This window comes from Nuphar pumila, chromosome 2, assembly GCF_984573655.1.
Source record: "Nuphar pumila chromosome 2, dmNupPumi1.hap1.1, whole genome shotgun sequence".
NCBI lineage: Eukaryota > Viridiplantae > Streptophyta > Magnoliopsida > Nymphaeales > Nymphaeaceae > Nuphar > Nuphar pumila.
Genome location: NC_143250.1, coordinates 33,267,402 through 33,290,607, shown reverse-complemented (window position 1 = coordinate 33,290,607; position 23,206 = coordinate 33,267,402). Strand labels below are relative to the sequence as shown.

The 23,206-nt window shown below is 36.5% G+C and overlaps 1 protein-coding gene across 9 annotated transcripts in view; it reads right to left on the bottom strand.

Moving 5' to 3' along the window:
* The window catches only part of LOC149845205 (DNAse I-like superfamily protein), a 184,252-nt gene extending 167,310 nt beyond the window's left edge, over window positions 1-16,942 (bottom strand). For all 9 annotated transcript variants that reach the window (XR_016430180.1, XR_016430179.1, XM_089995602.1 and 6 more), the window contains exons 1-2: window positions 16,866-16,942; window positions 14,992-15,110 (exon numbers count right to left, since the gene is read on the bottom strand). Coding sequence is in view for 7 of the 9 variants with exons in the window: in XM_089995602.1 (XP_089851728.1) it covers window positions 14,992-15,110; window positions 16,866-16,933 (187 nt within the window). In the remaining 2 variants the exon portion in view is untranslated. The remainder of the gene's footprint in view (window positions 1-14,991; window positions 15,111-16,865) is intronic.
* Between the last annotated feature and the right edge of the window lie 6,264 nt (window positions 16,943-23,206).

Here is a 23,206-nt window from a genome sequence, read left to right as displayed (position 1 = left end):
AGTCTCTGATCGCCAGTTTTAAGGTTTACACAGCTGCAAAAAAAAGGGGGTGATCAACAAATCTTACTGGCAGAAGATTGAGCACTTTGTGAACACTCTTGTTACCTTTCCTTTCTCCATGGATTCTTATTCTTCTCAATCGAGTCTCTCTTCAAGTTTTCTTAATCAACTCGTTTCCGAAAAGTTAAACACCTCAAACTTATTGATTTGGAAGAGACAAATCATACCTTTCATAAGGAGCCAAGGTCTCTTAGGTCACCTGGATGGAACCACTCGAGTTCCCTTAGAATTTGTTACAAGAGAAGTGTAATATCTGCGAATTTTAAGGTTTTGGGCCTGAAATCCGTTACCCAGATCCAAAAGAATATATAATAAAAGATTTGGGTAATTGGGGTTTGGACCCACATTGGAGCCAACCAGATCCAATTTATGGATCCATTACCAGGATCCATGTGGACCCATGTGGATCTGACAGTTCACTGTCAACCCGGATCCATGTTAGGATGGATCCAACACTATAAAGCCGACCCGAATCTATGTTAGAGTGGATCCGGCATTGCGGGTCACGGTTCGGACCCGGACCCGGGCTTTGTTTTATAAAACACACGAAAACAAGAATTGCGCCTAGGGCACGATTCTTGCAAGATCGAAAGGGGAGGGGGACGTTACAGAAAGCGTAACTGACTCCATCTTTCTCGGAGGGATGGAGATTTTTGGTTCGTTAAAGAGGGGAGTCTCGCCCTTCTTTCCCCCTGCTCTCATCTTCCTCTCGCCCTCTTTCTCTCACGCTCTCTCTCTCGTTTTCGTGCGTGCCTGCAAGGCCACCGGAACCGGCTCCATCACAGTCATCGCACGACCAGGGACGCACGACGCTACTGAGATCACGAGCAGCAGCGTCGGCCACCTCCTGTGCTCCTCCAGTCGCCGAAAAAAGGTAGGTTTCTGTATTTCCTTTTTTGTTGGTATTGATTGCATCTTGTTGTGATTGGGATGGTCTAGTGAGAAAACCCTGTTATCGCACGATCGGGGTTTTCCAGATGGGGTTCATGGCTGCTGAAAGATTCATGTGAGTAATCGGGCATTTCGACTGCCTTGTTAGAGACCGGCAAGGTCATCGACTGTCGAAAATCCCATTTTAATTGAATGGGGGTTTCGGTTTCTTTGAAACCTTGTGGAACCGACTGCAGAAAAAAAAAAACCAATATAAACAGAATCTGGGGAATTGTTACGATTGTGGTAACGGATAACCCCAGAATTTGGGGTTTTCGGATGGCAATGTTGGATGACCCTAGATTGGGGGTTTACGATCTTAGTATTGCGTAATTCAAGATTTGGGGAAAACCCCTATAGCTTTGTCAAACGTAAATTTTGATTAATGTCTTATTTTATTTTCTGAAAAGAAAAAAAAAACAAGAAACCCAATCTTGGGGTGGGGATTTCTGTTTGACGTATCGGATGACCCCAGGTTCTGGGACTTTTGATTCTAAGTATAAAGTCATCCAAGAAAATTGGGGGTTTCTGATTCTTGGTGTCTGATAATCTCCGATTTGGGGATTTCCGATTCCTGACCCCAGAAATTGTGGGTTTCTGATGGGAGTATCGGGTAAGTTCAGATTTGGATTCTGATTCTTTTGGTTGAACAATCGTTGAGCATGTTCTTTTCAGCTTCTGTAAATATTTTTCTTCAAATCTTGATTTCAATTGTTGTTGAAAAGCGGTGAAGGTCTAGTTCGGTCACCAAGGGAGGGTTATTTCAGATTTGGATCATTTAGGGTTTATATTTATCTGTGTGTTGTGTCATCGGATGTAATAGCCGTTACATTCAGTGTGTTTTGAAATTTAACATTTGACGTGAGTTCTGGCCTACAAATGTGTAATTTGATGAATTGAGGTGGAATGAGTTATAGTATGAATACTTATATAATCTGATTATACGAAAGAGAATTTCCATCACTAAAACTATATAAATTGTGTGAAAACTTTATCTATCCGATTAAAATCTATTAGGTGCTATATAAACCTGAACACTTGGTGGTACACTTGTGAAAAATAATAATAGCATTCTTATGTTAGTTATTGACATCTGAATGTTTCTGTTTCATTCTGACAAACCGAGCATCTTATGTTAATTATTGATTAGCTGAATGTGTTCATTTGGACAAACCAAACATCATGATATGAATTCCCGATTTGCCGAATGTGTATGTTTCATTCTGAAAAGTATAGTTCATTTATATTAAATCCTGTTAACCGAGGCTGGTGTTTACTCATATTGAATATAAACAGGTTAGGTTAATTCCGTCTAGCAGATGGTAACTATTTCTTTTTTTTAAAACATGACAAATCTGGTCTAGATCTGGCAAGGTTGTAGTGGTTGTTGGATATTACCTTTTATCAAGTGTTTCAATTGCTTTTTGTCAGAAAATGTGTGATTTGAATTACTTGTATGCAGCATGTTATCTGTGTTGAGGAATGAGGCAGTTATATTGGTTCCAAACATATGATGGTGCACATAGCGATATATGGATATGTGCTTTGCCTAATGAGCAATATGAATGGATTACCCGATGCGAGTACTTGGAGTGTTAACTTGGGTGCAATGGAAATAAAGTTGTTGAGAAACTTTGGGTTTTTGGCATAGGTCACATACATAGGTTAATTCAATGTTAACAAATATATGTTGATAACTCTATCTGTTATTATATACATAGAGTTGAGTTTTTGAATATTTAATGACACGTGTTACCATGCTTTATAGTCGGTAACATGTGAGGTATTTGAGGCCTATTAATATGTTATTGCAAAGTTGTTTTGGTACAGGTGTATGCATGATATGAATGTGTGCAGCCCTGAAATTTCAATTTCTAGATTCAGGTTATGTTCATGTGTGTGGATGTTAACGCATGAAAAGGTTTCATATGCCTACATTAATGGGACATGTTTATTTATCGTGCATTTATGGATTTGTTTTGAGTACATGTGCATACCTGAAGTCGATGCGTGTTTAGCATGTAAAATCATGCATAAATGTTCTAATGTACTTATGAATTATGGATGAATGCATGTGTTAAGTGATTACATGAAAGCGCTTGCACATGGATGGTGAATACATGCATATGATTATGGTAACTCATGCACATTGTTAAATTGGTTTGGATGGATGTGTATTTGGAGGCATGCTGACCTCATTGCATAAATTGCAAGTTATGATTTTTGCATATGATGCATCGATGGTCTAAATGAATCATCACAAGCCTGGAGACCCTTGAGCTTTGGTTTGCGCTTTCTTTAATTGTTTAAATGCATCGCAATAATCATATTTACATGATGGTTTTAATTGTGTTGTTCTATTGTTGTCAAGGGTGGGAGGCCATGAAGAGCTACGCATTGGTGATTTGCGAGCTTATGTTGCATGTTAATTTGCAAGCCTATGATTAACTTTGCATGTTGGTTTGCAAATGTGATTTTATTGCTCTATATTACACTGTTCGATGTGTTTTCACGGGCTGAAGTCGCGTGATGGTTCTCGCAGGGGTTGATGTGAGCCTTTGCCTTGTTTTTGCATGTGGAAGTGCAAAACTCAATAATTGGCTCTTAATAAAAAGATAATGAATAAGAACAGTGTAATATACGTTCTGGGATCATTTATCTGGAGAATGGAGATCTTAGAGTTTCGGTCTTGGGGAGACTGTGAGGATAGAAAAACTCCGTGTGCGTAAATTTGGTCCCTTGAACCTGATATTGATGTTCATTCTCCTGGCCACGGTTTTAAGGAGAGTCCGCCACTTTACCTGGGAGTGGTGTGTTGGTCACAGCTGTAAGTTTGTTTTGGTACCAAGGAAGTGATACTTGTGAGCGTGGGGTGTCCCTTGTATCCCCGACATTAGATGTGGAGGTTTAATGTTCCAAAGGTGATTCGGTCGAGGGCTAAGTTCGAAACTCAGTAATAAAATACAAATTATGTAGTAAGCTACCCTGGGAACCTAACTTGACCTCGGAGATTGTACCTGTTTGGTGTATCCGCGGGCAGCGGTAATTAAAAAGAAAAACTTAAATTGTATGCATTTAATAGGGCATGCATATGGAAAAGAAAGACCTTAAGGAAAGATAATAAAGGAATCATGCATTGCTCATAAATCGTGCATATTCATGCTATGCATTAGAATATGCATATGTTATCTGTTCCTTTAATTGTTATATGTTTGATGGATACATGTTTAACTTCTAATGCATGTTAAATGTTATGTTCTACTTGATTTGTAATTCATGGTATTGTTTAATGTTTCTTTATGCATAATGGATGTACCTTGTGGTATGAATGCGTACTTAAATTATGAATTTTCGTATTGTGGTTGTGGGATATATAAATGCTGCTATTAATGTTACCTGTGAGTTAGCTTATGATAAATTGTTGACTGTTGTAGCATAGACCTTTACTTATTATTGTATGTGCTGAAAATCATACATGATACCCATATCATATACTGGATTCATGATGTACCACATTAAAAGTTACGGATATCCTACTTAGACAGTTGTAGTCTAATTCTTATAATTTTAGGTGAAGAATTGGAGTTAGGAGCGGCTGCGAGATGAGGCTTCGATCGAGATTTTGGATTTATTGTTCTAAGGATAATGTGAGAACTCTAATCTTAATTTTCATTGATATTGAAATGAAAAGAAAGTTTTGGTCTTGCTCCACCTGTAATGTTCTGGAATGCTTAACCCTATGGTATGATTGGTTTCCGCTGTATTAAAAAAAAATCTTCAAAAATTTGGGTTAAGATTTCGAGGCGTTACAAGAAGAGAAAGATGATAAAGGGGCAAGTTCAATTGTGTATGTCAAAAATGTAGAATATCTCAACTGGGAAAGGAAAGATCAATCAGTAGTTGCATACATCACTTCTACCTTGTCTCAAGAGGTTCTTGTTGCGATCCCCGACAATTATACAGCCCTGCAACTTTGGGAGAAATTGGTTCAGACGTATTCACAAGTTTCACAGGCGAGGATGGTTTTTCTCAAGAGAAAATTTCAGCTACTGAGAAAAGATTTCATGCCCATCATGGAATATCTCAACAAAATGAAGACTATCACAGACCAACTTGCAGTTATAGGATGTGCCGTGAGTGACAGTGATATGGTGCAACAAACTCTGAGTGGATTGGGACCCGACTATAATATGATCGTCACTTCACTATTATGTATGTATGTCCTTCCAACTTTTGATGAGTTGAGAGCTAAACTGATTCAGTATAAAATGACTCTGAAGGGATTTTCTCAAGAAACACATGCTCATACAAATTCCCAAGAAGTCTTTGCCACAGGAGTGACTTATGGTCGAGGACGAGGGCGAGGAGGACAAGGGCGAAATCGACACGAAGGACGTGGATTGCTTTCCACTCCAAATATCTTGACTCATACTCAGGGACCAAGGCCAATCCCCACTTGCTTTCTCTGCAACAAAAGGAAGCATATCAAGGCGAATTGTTGGCACAACCCTGAAAATAAAGGAAAGGCTTAACAGACAAAACAGAAAGCAAAGCCCACTAATATCAGAGACAATGGAGAGATTAGAGATATGTTAATATATGCCCTCACGGAATTGAAATTAAAACAGAACGATCAAGGCACATGGTTCGTCGACTTAGGGGCAACAACTCACGTGACTGATGATGCCGGTAAACTTTCTAAACCTATCCCTTATTTTGGCAAAAGTAACATTGTCAGTGGAGATGGATCCTATCATCCTGTTTCCCATATTGGAAAATTTGTCATTCCCATGTCACATTCTACTCTTGAACTTACTGATGTACTTCATGCTCCAAATATCAAGAAAAATATTGTCTTTGTTTCCAAGCTTGTTGATGATAATCATGCTTCAGTCGAATTCACTCCCTTCTCTGTGCAGGTCAAGAACCTTCGCACGAGGAAAACATTCGCTTACGGAAAAAGACGAGGCAATATGTATGTCTTTGAAGAAGCTCCATGTCATCCCGACCACCCTATTCATCTGGATTCGAAGTCTTCATTAGAGTCGTGTTCCTTCCCTTCAGCAAATGTTTCTAGTATTTCTGAATGTAATAAGCATGTCTTATGGCATAGTCGATTAGGACATTGTGGGAGTCATTTTATTGAGAAACTTGTTTCTAATAATCTCATTCCAAAAGAAAGTCTCAATGTGGATGAGAAAAGCCAGAAATGTTCCAGTTGTTCTTTATGCAAAAGTCATGTATTGCCTTTTCATTCTATTAATAAGAGAGCTTCAAAGCCTTTTGAGATGATATGTTCTGATGTATGGGGACCTGCCCCAGTTGTCTCTGGATCTGGGAGCAGATACTACATAATCTTTGTTGATAGCTACCCTCGATACACCTAGATATATTTCATAAAAAATAAGTCAGAAGTTTTCCTTTTGTTTTAAAATTTTCTTTCCTTAGTAAAAAATCAATTCTCTGAGTCTATCCAATTCTTTCAATGTGATGGAAGTGGGGAGTTCTCATCTAGTGACTTTATTTCTTTTCTTCAAAATAATGAGATAGGAAGAAGGGTGTCATGCCCACACACGCTTCAACAAAATGGGATTGCTGAGCGAAAACACAGGCACATCGTTGAAAGTGCCATGAGTATGCTCCATGATAGTAATCTTTGCATTAATCTGTGGACAGAAGCCTTTCATTCTGCCGTACATGTGATAAATAGATTGCCTATGGTTGTTCTAGAAAATAAGTCTCCTTATTACTGTCTTTTTGGAGCTCATCCTAGTTATCATGATTTGCGTGATTTTGGATGTGTTTGTTATGTGCATATTGATCGGTCCCTAAGAAACAAGTTTCAGGACAAGGCTCAGAAATGTAGATTTGTGGGATACGCCGACGACTACAAAGGATACAGGTGTTACGATCCCGTCAACAAACGTATCAGAATCTCAAGAAATGTCATCTTTGATTAACACAATTTTGATCACAAAGCTGGCACAATGGATGTGTCATCTACCATGACCGAAGTTTATTATCCTTGGCTGAATTCAGAACTTTTTGCTAGTTGCAATGAAGTCTGCCCCCCAAATTGTGGGCAGCAGGAAAAAGAAATGTCTGAGACTATTGGCACATCGGGATCACAAGATTGGGAAGAAATATCATCTGTACCGGGCAGATACAAGGGCATTTGCTATGCTAGACAGAGAACGACAACGCCACATCTTTCAAATCACACCTCAGCAACTGCACCTACTCCCTCTCATACTCTTGAGGTCAGAAGATTCAATCGCATGCGACATCCTATTGATAGGTGGGTCAGCTATAACAATTTCTCTTTGGACTTTCAGCTCTTCTTAATTGCTTTGAATAAGGAAGATGAACCTATCATGTACTATCAGGTCGCTACTTCCACTAAATGGGTAGAAGCCATGAATGATGAAATGCAAGCCTTACATGAACGTGGAACCTGGGAAATCATTACCAGACCACTTGACAAAAATGTTGTTGAATGCAAATGGGTCTACAAAATAAAGTATAAACCAGATGGAACCATTGAACGATACAAGGCGAGACTGGTTGCAAAAGGATTCACTCAAGAAGCAGGACAAGACTATGATGAGACATTCAGTCTAGTGGTGAAAATGGGAACGATTTGAATTATTCTTTCCTTGGCCGTTGAGCATGGATGGAAGTTGAGTCAGCTTGATGTAAAAAATGCATTTTTGCATGGGGATTTGAAGGAGGAAGTTTATATGGAACAACCCCCTGGATATCAAGAACAAAACTGTAAACTCGTGTGCAGGCTAAAAAGAGCTATCTATGGTCTAAAACAAGCATCTCGCTCTTGGTTTGATAGCTTCTCCCTTGAGATTCAGAAACATGGATTCTCACACTCCCTATTGGATCACTCATTATTCATTTTTAGAAGTCAGAATGTGATCACTCTATTGTTAATATATGTTGATGATATAGTTATCACATGAAACTCTGAAGATCACATCAAAGAAGTAAAAGATCTATTAGGGCAGAGATTCAAAATGAAAGGTCTTGGAGCCTTGCGCTATTTTCTTGGCGTAGAAGTCGATAGCCAGGCTCATGGCTTGACTCTCACTCAGCACAAGTATACGATAGATGTTCTCGACAATGCAGGTATGAAAGACTGCAAACCTTTAGCCACTCCAAGTGTGCTCCACCAAAAATTAAGTGCTCATGATGGAGACTTGTATGAAGACCCCACCAGGTATCGCAGTCTAATAGGAATGTTATAGTATCTCACATTTACTCGACCTGATATTGTTTATTCAGTCAATCAAGTGTCTCAATTCATGCATGCACCACGTACTGGGCATATGGAGGCGGTTAAGAGGATACTCAGATATCTGAAAGGAACCATTGGAGATGGGTTGATATATTCTTCACAATCGTCTGGCAAGAATGTGTGTGAACTTATAGTATATTGTGATGCAAACTGGGCAGGAGATCCTGATGAGCGAAGGTCTACATCAGGATATTGTGTTTTTATTGGGAGAAACTTAGTCTCTTAGAGTAGTAGAAAACAAAAGGTTGTTGCTAGATCAAGCACTGAAGTTGAGTATAGATCCATGGTTGCCGCTACTGCCGAAGTCACATGGGTTAGGCACTTACTAACTGAAGCGGGAGAAACGATCTCTTTGTCTACCTTGTTGTGTGACAATCAAAGTGCTCTCAATATGCCATTTAATCCAGTACACCACAGTCGTGCTAAGCATATTGAGATCGACCAACATTTTGTGAGACAAAAGGTTGAAGAAAAAGAGATTGAGCCTGAATTTGTTAACACTGAAAGACAAGTTGCAGACATTTTTACCAAGGGCTTGACGAAGGATCGTTTTTGGACGCTTGAAGGCAAGTTGTTCATGGTTTAGAACCATGATCAACTTGAGGGGGTGATAAAGTGGTGTTTTGGGTCTGGATATCATACTAGACCCGAATCCACCTGTATAGCCTTTATGTACACTCGAAACATATTAATATACCCTCTTTAGGTCACGATTTCACATATTGAAATTGTGTCAGCCGCAACCCCTTTCTTCTTCTATTCCTTTTCTCTTTCTCAACGCAGTTCCTGTGAAGATTTTAACAATTAATTACATTCTTTGGTCTCTTTTACCTTTTCAAATAAATTTCAAGTTCTTTACACAAGAACCGTTTTGCAAATAAACATGCAAAACCAACAAATTTCAGGCCCCTGACCCTCACAATTTAACAGTATAATTAAATTTGAAAAACAAATCATTTACATAAATAAATTTTGCAATGCATAAATAAAATCAACAGTTGGAGCAACACATGCTCCTAACCTGCAAAGCCCGCAGTGGTTTACATCTGACCACCAACACATCTCAAAAGTAATTTATGCAACTTGCAAAATTTTAGTGAGCATGCAACACACATTGTTCCAAACATGTTCACAATGCACATTCAAAACACAAAATATGAATGCACATTAAGCCAAGCACATACGTATGCTAATACAATGCTTGCAGAACACACCACTCATTATCAATTCCATGCATAATCAACCAAACATGCATATGATCACAATCATGCAAACATCTAATTAATTTCAGATTCATGCGTATGATATGCACAATTGCAAACTGATCAATTCAAGATCAAGTTTATGTATTCGAAAAATACATAATCCAATCACAATCATGTACGTGTATCTGCCATCGCAAAACCATACACAACTGATCCGATTCATGTACATACTCAAAATTATGCATATGTATCAACCATAACAATACTTATGCAATCCAAGGATCAGATTTGTGTACATGATCAGATTTGTGTACATGATCAGATTCATGTACATGAATCAACCACTCAACAATAAACATGACATAGTTGGTCTGATTATCAAGCCAACAGCTGGGACTGATTCATGTACATGATTAAAATCATGTACATGGGCTGGCCAGACCATAATCAAACATGTACTAGCCCTGTTGGCTGATCCGTGTACATGTTAACGAACATGTCCATGGGTCGGCCAGAACAAAATCACACATGTATGCAGCACACAGGCTTATTCATATACATGTTCTCAAACATATACATGGGTCGGCCAGACATGTACACATTTGGACAGCACCATGGTTGATCCATGTAGATGATTATACTCATGGACATAGGTCGGCCAGACCTATGTACTCACATGGACAGGATGCTGGCTGATCGAAATCATGTACACCATCGAAATCATGTAGATGGGTCGGCCAGACCTGTAGCAACGTATACAGCATGTTGGCTGATCCATGTACATGATTCCAGACCCAAAAATATGCATATAACAGCCTGTCACATGTTGGCTGCATATATACATGAGCATAAATTCAATAAAACTGAAACATATAATTATATGCAGATGCATGAGCACGTAATTCGACTAATATGAATCAAAACAATGCATTCAGATGCATGAGCATGTAACTGGACAGATCTGAATCAAAATAATATGTTCCGATGCATGAGTATCGATATCGACAGATCTGAACCAAAACAGTTACACATGTAACTCAGCAGATCTGAATAACTATTGAGATGCACAGTCATGTGCATAACTCAGCAAATCTGAATAAAAAGGATTCAGATGCATGGTTATGTACATAACTCGGCAAATCTGAATCAAAAGATTCAGATGCATGAGCCAAACTCGTTAGGTTTGAAACAGTAAAACATATTCAGATGCATGTATATACAACTCGTTAAATTTGAATCAAAGAAATAAGTACTCAGATGCATGAACGATACATCTAAATCATAAAAAAAAATATTCATATGCGTGATCTATAAATCTAAATCACAAAACATATTCAGATTTATAAGAATCGACAAACCTGGAATATATATATATATATATATATTCAGATTTGCATGAACATGAGAAAATCAACAAATATGTATTCATTGGCATGATCAAGGGAAATCGTCAAGCATGAAAAATAAAATATACATATATATATATATGTAAAATCGACAATACATGTATATACATAATTTTGAAATCAGATTTCCCTTTTTCCCCAAAACCTATGCCCAAATTGATTTATATGTATTCCTTCCCGTAAGAAATTAGAGAGAAACCCATACCTTAATTCGTAACGTGAAAAACTCGGAAAAATCAATGGATGTATGAAAAAAAATACTTTTCTTCTTTTCTTCTCCTTTTTTTTCTTTCTTTATCTCTCTTTTCTTTTCTTTTTTTTTAGGCCTAACGATTTTTCCTTTCTTGATTTTTCTCTCACCTCTCTTTCTCTCTCTATATATATATCACTCTCTTTCTCTCCCTAGAACTCGAGTTCTAAAGAGAGGATCAATGTCCTTCTTTCTATATTAATTGAATGAGTCTAGAAGGGGGGGTGACATCCCTTCTAGAGTTACCCTATGGGTAGAGTTCTACTTCATGTAGAACTCTACTCTATCTTCTAGATGTTTTATATTTTGAATTTATTTTTTTATTATTTATTTTAATTATTTTAATTAATATTCTAAAGAATATTCCAGAGGGTGACGCCCCCCTCTGGAAGACTATTTATGGGGTAGAGTTCTACCCTAGATAGAACTCTACCTGATCCTATCTTTAATTTAAAAGTTTTAAAATGGCCATGTATGGATTTCAGATCTAGATCCAAGATCCAAATCTACATGGATCCTACCTGGACCAAATCCTAGTCAATAATGGGTCCTGGACAATGTCACATGGGTGCGGGTGCGGCCCAATTTTAAAAATTTTGGACATGAGGACTCGGCTATATATATATATATATATATATATATATATATATATATATATATATATATATATATATATATATATATATATATAAAATGCGTGACTGTGAATACAGCACAGTCACTGTGACTGTGCACAGCACAGCTGTGACAGTGCACAGCAGTGACTGCACAGCACAGTCACTGTGACTGTGCACTGACTGCACAGTGCACAGCAATGACTGCACAGCACAATCACTGTGACTGCACTGTGCACAGCAGTGACTGCACAGCACAGTCACTGTGACTGTGCACAGCAGTGACTGCACAACACAGTTGTGACAGTGCACAGCACAGAATTTTCTTTTTAAAATTCTCAGCCCAGAAATTTAAAAAAAAATCCAAAAAATGGACCAAAATGACCCTGGGTGTGTTGACTGCACCCAGGGTCGGGTTGACCGAGTCCGAGCCGCACCCGTGTCGGTGTGTGTCGACGCGGGTGCGTCGACCTTGGAGCCGAGTCCGTGTGACATAGGTCCTAGATTGGGTCCAAATCCATATTAACTTGGATCAAACATGGTGGATCTGATCTGATCCAATCCAATCCAGAAAAATGTTAAAAATAAAGGACGATCATTTTTTAAAAATGCATTTTTCGGGCCAACCATAATCTGATTTCGGAAAAATAGGTCGCCAACGCGATCTACATTCCGAGGCGGATCTAACGGTGGTCTTACCTACATTTTGCCTAAATTTAACCTGATTTTCACTCAAATTTTGCTTGAATTTAAAAGTTAAAAACTGAAAATTTCTCAAATTATACTTAGCTCAATTAGTCATGTCAGTGGACTCGGGGCCATGCCCAGGCCCTGCTGACATCACCTTTATTTTAATGTATTTTCTCATGATTTTATCAATTTAAATATAATATATAATTTAAATTTTTTATTTTTTATTTTAAAAATCATGAAAAAATGCGTGATATTACATCTTATCCGCCAACTATGGTACTTTTACAATTATTTGTGTTTTAATGGTTATTACCAATGAGTAGCAATCTTGTCAAACGTTGCAAATTTATCTTTTTTTGGTATCACAATTCATAGGTGGCAAACACGTAATTTCTGCCAAGTTTAAGCCATCATATACGTTACCCATACTATAAATAAATTATTAAAGGTGCAGACACTGGGAAACTTAGGGGCTAATGGCTGTTCAGAGCTCGGACGTAAATCGGTCAGATTGAGGTATTTGCATATCAGACATAGAAATTACCTAATCAGATACAGTCTCATATGGGAAAAGCAGTTGGATCCAGGTCGGGATTCAGATAAAAAAACTTAAAACCAAATCTAAGCAAGCTGGTTAATTTGCTATTCAATCCAACTAAATGGTAATCTGTCAGTCAGATATCCATACCAAAACACAATCCATTGGCATCCCCAGTTGTTCTCTTCATTAGGGTGCTTTCTAAGAGATACCACAAAGTTTCATAGATGTGGTCTAGGCCTGATGGATTTTGACACTATTTCCTTCCTGTTATTTTTCTATCCAGGATAGTGGTCTATGCAGCCGAGACGAGTTTCTTTGCCAAGGGCCATAAGATAAACATTTTTTTTCTAACTAAATGTGTAAATATGATGTATGTTCAAGCTTACATATTTTTATTTAGCAAGAATGTTAATGATATTAAAAACGAGCTTCTATTTGTATTTATTTTACACACCATGCTAAGGAATAGGTTATGATGTAATGCATTTTTGTGTGTTTGTGTTTGTACATGTGCATGTAAAAGAAAGTTTAATTCCACATTATCTATGGATTTGATATGTCTCCAAGATTTTTCTATATTTCTCCCTGCCTTTGTATTCATACCCATAATTCTACCATTCCCCTTTGGATATGTTAATGACATGTTTTTCATAATTCTCTTGTTTACATGACTCACAGTGTACTTTTGCATTCTTGCCTCAAAGTTCATGCTTAGTGCATAACCCAAGGCTTAGATCACCTTAGCTAGCTACTTCAATAAATTGATTATGTTCTACCATTCCAATGTTCAAAACCTAACCAAAGAGATCCATGGGGATCACATAATTAATAATCAATGATTCCCCAAAAGAATTACGAAATTGCTATAGATGCACTTCAGTGACCAAAAAAACTTGCAGTTTTTGCCTCTATAACATGTGTTTGATATGCATTCCTTCTAAACCATGGCTGGTTTTATGTTATTTTTTCATTAAATTTAATCTAACCAATTCATTTCATCATATTAGGACTCCACAAACTTTTGTTAGTTTATAAATATTATTGTCATCCATAAACATTGTGTATTAATTTCATGCTTACTTGTGATCTAACAACTTTACAGGATTATCTTTTTTCCCATGTTTCAATCAAAGCACATGTGATCAAGATTGTGTGGCGACCTCTTCCAAAAGAAAATTGAAGAACATGAAACACATAATCTGTTAAAATATGTATATGTTTATACATATACATATATCTCTCTTTGTACATGTATATATACACCATTATGTATATGTATATATATATATATATTTACACAATTTTTCTACAGTTTGTATTTAGGTATTTTTTGTATTTATTTTATGTATTTTTAATTCTCTTTTGTTGTATTTTTTTCATGCCCTTTAAGGGCACTTTTGTCCATTGGGAGCTAGTCGTTGGACTAGGTCTAACAGCTAGCTAACTAGTCCAACGGCTAGTTTAGCTAGCTGTTAGAGCTAGCTAACAGCTCACTCTCCCCCTCTCTTTTATGTATATTCTGTCCTCCCTCTCTCTTGTATATAGGGGTCTTTCCCTCTTCTCCCTTATGCTTTTCTTGAGCATTTGAGTTCTAATAAAGTTATGTTTTTATATTGTGCTCTTAGCCCTTAGTGGCTTGTGTTTGTGAACACTCTTGTGCTTTTGTATTTGCCCATAGTGGCTCTTGTGCTTAGCTCATTAGTGGCCTTGTGATTGTGCACTTTTTCTTGTGATTCCATTACAATAACCAACTTTGACCTACAGGATCCATATTTGTGAAATCTAATATAAATATATATACATATATGTATATAATAGAGAAATTAATCTACCATTAAAGAAAAAAACACAAAAAATTAAATGTGTTTAAGTAAAAGAAGCAGCTTCTCAAGAAGAGAATAGAGATGCTTTTAAAGAAGAAGAATAAGAAACAAATAACAATACAAGAAATGGATTATTTGCATTGCACCATAACACACAAATCACCTGTCTTATCTATTAGTTTAGTATCTGAGACATTAGTTGCAGCATGTTCTCCATTCTCCACAAAAACAAATCTTGGGAATGATGGCAAGATTTGTCCAGTCATCTTGATGGAAAAAGTTCTAGAATAGAAGAAGAAGCTCTCATTACATAGGTCCATTCTACATCATATAGAATTAGAAACAACAGTGTATAATGTAAAGATATTATTGTGATAACATGAGCTACATAAGAAGCAGTATGTAGATTATCAATAAAAATTAATGTGTTATCTATATGGTATACTAATTTTTTTGATAAATAACTTTACTTATTATTCTTAAATCCACCAAGCCTTATTAGTTATTGTGCTTTTTCAATGATACTGATTGTCAAAATGAAGTAAAATAAGATGTCATTTATGTCAGATGTATGCATTTAAATGATGTTCAAGTATGTTTGGTGAAATGTACCATCTAGATCAAATAATTTTGTAATTATCAAATTACCCGACATGCTAAAATGACCAACTTTATAAATTAAAGGATGATCAACATAACGAAAAAGACGAAAGAAAGAGCAAAGAAAGAAAGATAATTTTCTCCTTTGAAGCCCTCATGGAGATAGCCAATGGACACATTACATAAACTAAGTAGATGTAAGTAAGTTGTTATCCCATTCTACTACTCTCCCCAAAACCAAACTTCATCCTAAATCTGCTGCAACCCATAACAACCCAACAAACTAAAAAAAAATCACCATTAAACATAACAGTTTGAGTGGTTAACAAGTCCAAAACAGCTACTTAAACAACAAAAATCTCAGTGTGTGACACACCAAAGGGTAAACAAAAAAAGAACAAGCCATATTTTACAATAAGACACTTTCTACACCTAGTCATTTATGTGCACTAAAGCATCCAGCAGATTCCCACGTCGTCTCATCTTGAAAAGAAACTTGGTGAAACTGTCCAACCACATAGCACATTATCACCAATTACCGAAGATAGTGTGTTGCAATCTCGATCTGAAACAATTCTTGACAGATGCATTGTGGACCACTGTAGCCAGGCGATTATATAAATGTTGGAGAAATGGCAAGGAGACGCACTTGATGATGTTGTGGGAACAATACCATCGCCTAAGGGAAAAGTTTCCTGGTGATAACCATGAGAACAATCTAGATCTGAATAATAGTGCAATATCTTAGGACCAATTAGTTCTCCGTCATGAATTATGTCTCATCGTCGTGTCCTAAGTCCATTTAGTCTGCAAGCTATGTTGAATAATTCTACATGGATATGTAGTAGGATCAGTTAGTCAATGGAATTACGGGACTTGATAGAGAAGCGGGTGTTAGTTTGAGTTATTCCTGCGAATATAGTGTACTCTGCAACTTAAAATTATCCATTTGCATGAATGAGCAAAAGACCTTCTCCCTGAAGTTCCTACTAAGAAGCAGCCTTCCCCTTGAAGCGAGCCATTTCAATTGCGAAAATCGCACAGAAGAAGAAGAAGAAATACGCAACACATAATTGCCATGCTGATCCCACCAATCAATACCCATCACCAACCTAGCTAATGGGCCGATGCTCTATTTTGGTGGTTGAGTATTTCGTACCATGAGACCCAAAACGCGTGCTGCCACAGATAAACGTCCGAGAACACCTAAAAACTATCAGAATGCGAGCGTTCTCTACAGAATACAAGCAAACCACCATCGCAAATGAAAAAAAAATGGTATAAAGGATTTCCACTATCAACGAGATGAAAATCTCAGCGTGCACCGCGCGAGGATAACGTGTGGGGGTGCCAAGATGGTTTTACGAGATGATTTCTTCCTTCAAAAAACACGAAGAAAACTAGGAAATGTTCTCAAGATCAGCAGCGAGCGATTACCTTCGCGGAGAGACAGAGTGAGCGGGAAGACCGGGACGGAGGTACCGCCTCAGCGTGTTCGGCCACATTTACCTTCGTTTCGCGGCTTGGAAGTATTCTTTTTTATCGCATGGGTCTTTTTCCCTTCGGAAATCGGGTTGGGTACCGAGAAGGATCCGATTCACATTATAAGATCAAGATATTTGGCATTTGAATCAGGGATGGCAGTGGACCGGTGAAAAGGGGCCCTTCCCCGCCTTGCTGCGTTTCGACAGGGGATGGCGGAAATGAAACGTGCAATGGACCCGAGATGGAGGTTAAAATCAAAACCCGTGCAGGGATGAAGACGGGAATGGACTTACTCTTTCCCCGACCAGTCTTGCCTCTTTTATTAATAAAATTATTATTATACTCTTATACATATGATAAAACCCTATATATATATATATATTTAACTCTAACATAAAACCCTTTCTCAAATCTCTCCTCTCTCCTTCCTCTAACGAGCCACGCAATCTCCCATTTCTCTCATATGCTTCCTCTAACATGTGGAAGGTGGACGGTCCAAAAAAATGGGGCTCTGCCCTCCTCGCCCCGTTTGGACCGAAGAGGGAGGACATGAAGCAGGGAATAGATGGAGGTTAAAATCAAAAGTTGTGCGGGGATGGAGGGCAAAATTTTAAGACGGGGCGGGGGTGGAGACCTTGTCCCCCGCCTCGGTCCTCTGCCATCCCTAATTTGAGTCTTGGTCAGACTCAGAGTGGAGCCAAAATATGATTGGATTTATTTGGATTCAGATCAGACTGAGGTAAAAGGATAAAGTTGGGGACCATTTCACTTTATATTGACTTAGAACAAAAAGAATCAAATAGTTTTATATTGTCTTCCTAGAGAAGGTTGGCTTGGAAATTAGACCTACGTGTAATGTAGATATGATCCATATCATCGGATAAAGATGATGTTTCTACAATAATTAGGTGATTTTCAACATTTTTAAGGAGATGATCCTCTCTTTTTTAATCAGAAAATGATTGTACTGTATGGGTAATTTGACGTGTTTTCTTAAAAACCTTATAATCTTTTATATTCTTCTCATGTCTAAAATTGCAAGTAGCAAGCATTTAAATGTCTCTTTTAGCCTTCAAATGTATAGAACTGATGAAGTTTGTGTGCTATATCGCTCTGCTTTTTAAAATGAGGTCATGTTTTTTTGCGATCTTCACGAAGTTCGCATAAAATTATTTGCGGACTTCCTCAAGTCCTCATATATTTTATGCATACTTGAGGAAGTTCACACATATTTTTTGCAAACTTCCTCAAGTCTTCATATATTTTATGCAAACTTGAAGAAGTCTGCACATATTTTATGCGGATTTCCTCAAGTATGCATATGATGACTTAAGGAAGTCCACATAAAATATGTGCGAATTTTCTCAAGTTCGCATAAAATATATGATGACTTGAGGAGGTCCATATAAAATATGTGTGGACTTCCTCAAGTTCACATAAAATATACGAGGACTTGAGAAAGTCTGAGTAAAATGTGTGTGGACTTCCTTTTGCATCAAATATATGAGAACTTGAGGAAGTCTGCATAAAATATGTGTGAACTTCTTCAAGTCCGCATAAAATATATGTGGACTTCCCAATTTTGTTTAGGTCTAACATGAAGTTCACATATAATTTTATGTGAACTTTGTGAAATCCACAAAAAATATGTGCAAACCTCATTTTAAGGAGCAAAGTGATATATTGCACAAACTTTATTAGTTTTGTACATGCAAAGGGTAAAAGAGACATTTCAACATTAGCTATTTGCAATTTTGGACATGGGAAAAATATAAAAAATTATAGAGTTTTTAGGAAAATGCATCAAATTCTCCTTATAGTATGATTATTTTCTATTTTTAATTAGGTCATGTTAGGACTTTTAAAAAAATCATACTTTCAAGTATTCTTTGCTTGATATGAACAATTAGATATGTTTATCACTGTTTATTCAATAAAGAACATGTATTTGATTAAGATTTTCTATACTCTGATGCGCATTTGAAATAAGTGAAAAAATCAATGGTTGATACTATGCTAAATTCTAATAATAAAATATTTATATTTTTACATTAAATCAAGTTGAAAGAAAGCATGTTTCTTAGTAAATACGTCTAATGATTAAGATTGAGCAAAAATGCTTGAAAGTATGATTTTTAGAAGGTTCACCCAAGGAAAAAATAGAAAATGATCGTACTGTACAAGCAAATTGACATGTTTCCTGAAATAACCCAACATTTTTTATTTTCTCCCCATGTTCAAAATCGCAAATACCCAACTTTATTAGGACCTTTTTACCCTTCACATTGCGAAAAGATGAAGTTTTGTGATATATCGTTCTACTCATCGGCTAGTACAAACTTCTACTTAAATGTACAATCTCATGTTTTCTTATGTGGACCTCATAAAGCTCGCATAAATTTATTTGCAAATATGTGGTTAGACTGAAACCTTGAACATCGCAAATACCCTACCTAAGTCACATATATAATACCAACATCACATAAATTTATTTGTGCACATTGAAATCTCTAACATCGCAATTATCCTACTCAATCTACATATATCTCACAAAATTCGCATAAACATATTTGTGAACCTCTAGTTAAACAAAACATCGCAACCTCGCAATTATCCTAGTTATTTGTGAAATAATGGCATATATGCAGATTTTCTGACAAATATATTGAAACATCGCATATGTTTGGGATGAATATTATGCAAAATTCGTTATTTGTTGCAGAGTTTGTGTAATAAATGTGACCCATCGATACTACAAAAACTGATTGTCCACACTACAAGGCTATTTTGCATAAACTAGGGTTCTTTGTGGTCCCCAACCTACTTTCCTTTGATGACTTTATGTTGACTTTTTCGACAACCATTTACAACAACTATTTTTGATGATTCATAGGCAGAACCATCGACAATGTTTTTTTTTGTAAGTGTATCTTATTTTCAATGGTCCTCAACAAGTTATCTTTGCATGTTCAATAGCCTATTTTATTTGTTTGTATGTCTCATAAATCCAGTTTGTTTGTTTATACATTGTGTAGCTTGTATTATAAGCATAATTAAGAAACATTGTTTGATTAGGGGACTTACTCATCCCTGCAAATAGTTTATTTGTTTTTTGCAATGCTTTTTCAATATTCTTTGCCTTGTTATTATAAGAAAATTTGAATTTGTTTAATACAATATATCCACTAAGAAGAATGTGTCAGAGGAGTCCACACCCACATCATCTTCTAGTGTTGGAGCACAATAACAAAAACCAATGAAGAATTATGAACTGGGTAATCCTGATTATTTGCAAACATAAATTAGTGTTCTCAAGTGGATAGAGAGGGAACCACATCAAAAACAAAAAATATGGGTGTCTGATATTTTTCATAAAGAATGCACCCTCAATAAACACATAAAATTGCACTCAAACAACAAGCAACAAAAACCTCCGATGTCGGCCAGACAACATCTACAAATTTTAAAGTGTCTCATATCTAATGTAGCATATATATATATATATATATATATATATATATATATATATATATATATATATATATATATATATATATATATATATATATATATATATATATATATAAGGTTGATAAGTTTGTGGCCACATTCTTATCTCCCATCTTAAAAGCATCTGAGGGAGAGGGTGGCTCAATGGTGAATTACAATGACTCATTGGCTTGCCCTGAGGTTGTTGCTAACATTAATGTCCGGATAGATGAAGCTAGAGATGTGTCCACCTGCAGTGACAGTGGTGAGATAAAGATAGAGAGGGCGGAGGAGGTACCTCACCAAGCGGAGAATGCCAACCCTATGGCTGAGGTTAATGTAAAAATTCCTTAGGAAGTGGATGTAAGTGAGGGTCATGTGGATGGATCGGATGCAAACCCAAGGCTGAGGCACTGAGGAAGAGGTCGCAATAGGGAAGAATGTTAAGTACTCATGGATAAGTACTTTGTTTATTTGTTATTTTATAATCATTAGCAATTTTATATTTAATCATTGATTAATTTATTTTATATATATAAATATGTGTGTGTATGTGTGTTAAAGAGTATAAGTGTCTAATATGACTAGTTGAATTATTTAATCATTTCAATTAGTTGAATGTTGCTACTATCCATGGATGCAATTGAGTAGTTGAATATTGCCAAGGCTACCAATATTCATTTCAACTAGTTTGAATTTTGCAATTATTGGATTAGTTTGTCATGTATTTGTGAAACATATTTTTTGGATAACTATATTGTTAAAAACACATATTTATATGTGTGTAATTCAATGATTAATTTGACTTATTTAAAAAAAAATTGATTGTAAGATTAGCAACCAATTGATTTAGAAGAGCTAACATTTCACATGAACTGGTTCTACTAGAACCAAGCACACCATTGGTCTGCAACACTAAAGAAGGAAGCAAAATAGTTGTTGCATCAAATGCATTTTCAAAATTTCTTGAAGATCACACCATGAAACATCATTCACCCCTCTTAGAGGTCGTTGTACAGTTTTATAATTTGGCAGCCAGCACATTCCTGTTCGAAGATCTTGAGATGACCATCATATTATAGGTGACATAAATTATCGTATTTAAGTGTCATGGGAGTCAATGAGTGGATATCAATGGGGATATTTCAAGCAAATGTGTGATATTCACTTGCAAGTGAAGGATGATGTGTTCGAAGGTGAAATGATCAGGTTTTCATAGCTTAGAAGCAACTATGACAACAGTAGGGCGAGTAGGATGAAGGCAAAGCTACCGTGTGTTAGGAGGAAAGGGCAGTAGTAGGGTGGACAAGGAGGTGAGAGCAATCATGCTCTACTTCTTTGGCTCATGCTTATTCATCGACATTAGTGGAAAGTCAATACATGCATCATACATCGAACTGTTGCAAGACCTAGATTGCATCAATCAATATGCATGAGGAGCAACCTCACTTCTACACTTGTATGCAAGTTTAAGTATCTTGAGAAGTGTAAGAAAAAACATGATCGGTGTGGTGGTGGTGTTGGAGGTATTTATTTTTTTATTGTACATAAATTTTTTATTTATACTCATATATTATTTAACATTATACTATACTTGCATATTGTATATTAATCATAAACCTTTGATTTATACATATATATTATGGATTAATCATTGCAGATTTGGATATAGAAGCATATATCCATTGCAAGGCCCCAGATGTGTGACTTTCTTGATGAATTTCTATGTGTCATAATGTGGATTCGATCACATAGTGAAAAGGGTCATGATCGAAAATTGGTAGGTCCTCATTTGAAACGTGCCTAATGTGTTGCATCATTGCGCAGGATGACTAGGGCATACATAATTATTGTTGTTGATATTTCCTACGTTTTTATAAATGTATGTATGTAGGACTAACCATGAAGAAAATTTATGATTTGTAGGTAAACTGGTGCCCCTTTGAAAGCGCACAGGAGGAGGAGGAGAATGCCAATGTGGTTGTGGGGGGAAAAGGACATCACAATGAAGGATATTTGGTTGTATAACATTAATAAAGTTGAGCATCGTGGCCAACCGAGTCGTCTGACAGTTTGGGTATGTCCAACAACCACCCTGTCGCCCTAGCACAATTAGCAAATTTTGGTTGCTTTCTATAAAGAATTGGATAAAGGATTACCCTACAGTATTCCTATTCGAACTTGAAGAGTGGCACGACAATGATAAAGATATTGTTTTATCATCCATGGTACATGCCATCAATGGTGATTTTATAGTTGTTTGGCAGGCTGCATGTTCTGCTTTTGCAAAGAGGACCTTTTAGGAGAATGGGGCAAAACACAAAATGACCTTAAGTGGATTGGAAGCATAGTTGACTGTAGCACTAGAAAAAAATTGCATGCTAAAGGATATGATACAGAGTGAAGTTGACCTTCTTGTGAATGCAAATAAGGCCATCAAGGAGTTACGAGTGTGCCATTGATAGCATCCACAATAGTTACTTCATGTCATTGTTTTGTAAATTTGAGTGTGGAAGAAAAAACATTATAACTCATTCATATTGTATATAATGTGATTTGGTTGTAGATGAGATCCATACTTGATATGAATTGGATGATTTTGAATAAATGAATGGTGATTGTATGAGCAACTTCAATTTGAATAAATGAATGTTGAATTGGAATGAATGAATGTAACTCCCAAAGCAATTATTGATTTTTTAACGTAAAATTTTCACTAATTTCTTTTTCCTTAATTTTTTTTAAAGCATAGCAGAAGAATGTTCAATCTTTAAAATTCATTTTTGAGCACAAGTTTCCAAACC